The sequence below is a fragment of the Penaeus monodon genome, chromosome 13 (genome assembly GCF_015228065.2).
Source record: "Penaeus monodon isolate SGIC_2016 chromosome 13, NSTDA_Pmon_1, whole genome shotgun sequence".
NCBI classification, from domain to species: Eukaryota; Metazoa; Arthropoda; class Malacostraca; order Decapoda; family Penaeidae; genus Penaeus; species Penaeus monodon.
This window is the reverse complement of record NC_051398.1, coordinates 47,640,377-47,642,720: the sequence shown is the minus strand read 5'-3', so window position 1 is coordinate 47,642,720 and position 2,344 is coordinate 47,640,377. Positions and strand designations below refer to the sequence as shown.

The window sequence follows — 2,344 nt, the reverse complement described above, 5'->3', positions numbered from 1 at the left end:
TTTTTTTATAATTTTTTATCATTGTTAATGTTATAATAATGATAATAATGATAATGCTAGTAATGATAATAACGATAATGATAATAATAATGATAATAATAATAATAATAATAATAATAATAATAATAATAATAATAATAATAATAATAATAATAATAATAACAACGATAATAATAATAATGATAATAATAATAATAATAATAATAATAATAATAATAACACTGAAAATCCTCATAATAAGAATAAGAATAAGAACAACAATAACTAAAACCAGCAACGATAAAGATAATCACGACACACACCTACAACCTGTATCCTTCCCCATCCTTGCAGATACGTATCCTACATCCTCCCTCAAACCTACGCCTGTGACGCTATCCGCGCGGTGCTCTACAAGGGCTGGGACATCACTTACCCTACAGTGTACCTCGGATACATCATCACCATCGCCTGGCTCTTCGTGCATTTGGTTATAGCGGAAGTGGCTATTAGAATCAGGAAGTAGCGGTGGTGGTGAATGCATATGTGCTGTTGGTGGGTGTTTGAGACTGGCACGCACACACACACACACAGACACACACACACACACACACACACACACACACACACACACACACACACACACACACACACACACACACACACACACACACACACACACACATATATGTGGTCCCCGGTTCAATTCCCCGCCGCGGCAGTCGTAAAAGTGCCTGCGCTCTGACTGCTGGCTCGAGACCGAGAAGACGACATGTCGCCTTGAGGAGTCAAACGCAGGTGTCATAAGTGGCATAAGTGGCAGTGCGCTGAGCTGCGGTTGATGAGGAAGGGCATCCAATCAGGCAAGGGTGGCACTGCCATGTAACCTCTCAATTGTGAATTGAGAGAGGCCTGTGTCCTGCAATGAACTGAATGGCTGTTGAAAAAGGAAAAGAAAAAAGAAAAGAATAGAAAAGAAAAGCAAGAAAGAAAAAGAAAAATAGGAATTTATATATACATATACATATATATATATATATATATATATATATATATATATATATATATATATATATATATATATATATATATATATATATATATATATATATATATATATCACATACATTCACACACACATGCGCATGTATGTATATGTATATGCATACATGCATACATACATACAAACATACATACATACACACATATGTTTGAGTGTATGTGAGTGAGTGAGAGTGAGAGTGAGTGTGTGAATGTGTGTACTCGACTGGGTATGGTGCTCTTCTCCTACATATGGTATTGCAAACAGTCAGTAACCTTCATTAATTACATTTTTTTTAAAAATCAGCATTTAGGTTTACAGATATTAATAGGAGTCTTTTTTATCTTCGACATTTCCCACAACGGTTATTTATCTGATGTGGCGTTTTACATTAATTTTAGATTTGCATTAAGTTTAGTTGTTAAGAAGACGTGGCATCCGATGCTGGAAAACATTCGGATTTATAAGGTTATAAATTTCGTCATTAATCAGTGTTTGTATTTATATATCTGTGATGTTATTTTTAGTAGGTGGATCATAATGTATTTAGATCATTATATATTGGAGTTTTTATGTAAAAAAGAAGGATATAATACGCGAATTATACTTGCATTGGATATATAAGTAGGTATATACGTATACTCGTATACAATGTATACAAATCTCTCACCCTCATTCTCTCTCTCTTTTTTCCATTGTACATGCACATTGTTAACCAAAGAGAATGCATAAAGACTTCAAACTGTGTACATCGATTATCCTTCTGCTTTATACTCCTCGAATGAAAAAGAAATCTTATTTTCATCCTAAATGAACACAATTAACAACAAGGATGTAAATTATTCCTGTTTTTTTTCAATCGTATCCTCCTCAACTCTCTCCTCCCTCTCTCTCTCTATCTCTCTCTCTCTCGCTTTCTCTCTCTCTCTCTCTCTCTCTCTCTCTCTCTCTCTCCTCTCTCTCTCTCTCTCTCTCTTCTCTCTTCTAAATTCTCTCCTTTCTTTTCTCTCTCTCTCTCTCTCTCTCTCTCTCTCTCTCTCTCTCTCTCTCTCTCTCTCTCTCTCTCTCTCTCTCTCTCTCTCTCTCTCTCTCTCTCTCTCTCTCTTCCTCCTTTTCTATCTGTCTTCCTCCCACTCTCTCTCCCATCCTCTCTCTCTCTCCCTTTTTTCTCTCTCTTTTACCCCCTTCACTCTCTCTCTTTTTTCTCTCTTTCACACACGCATTTTTCCAAGAACAAGAAAACCATTGGGAGCTGTTCCACTTTTTCCTAATCTTTCCCAGATTTACCTAAACCTTCACACAAGGCCCCGTTATAATAGACAA

General features: G+C 36.0%; 1 protein-coding gene across 1 annotated transcript in view; it reads left to right on the top strand.

The window, feature by feature from the left end:
- LOC119580397 (ABC transporter G family member 20-like) overlaps nucleotides 1-947 on the top strand; it is a 13,495-nt gene extending 12,548 nt beyond the window's left edge. Inside the window, exon 17 of the mRNA XM_037928528.1 lies at nucleotides 334-947. Coding sequence (XP_037784456.1) covers nucleotides 334-505 — 172 coding nt within the window. The 3' untranslated portion in view covers nucleotides 506-947. The remainder of the gene's footprint in view (nucleotides 1-333) is intronic.
- The last annotated feature ends 1,397 nt before the right edge of the window (nucleotides 948-2,344 follow it).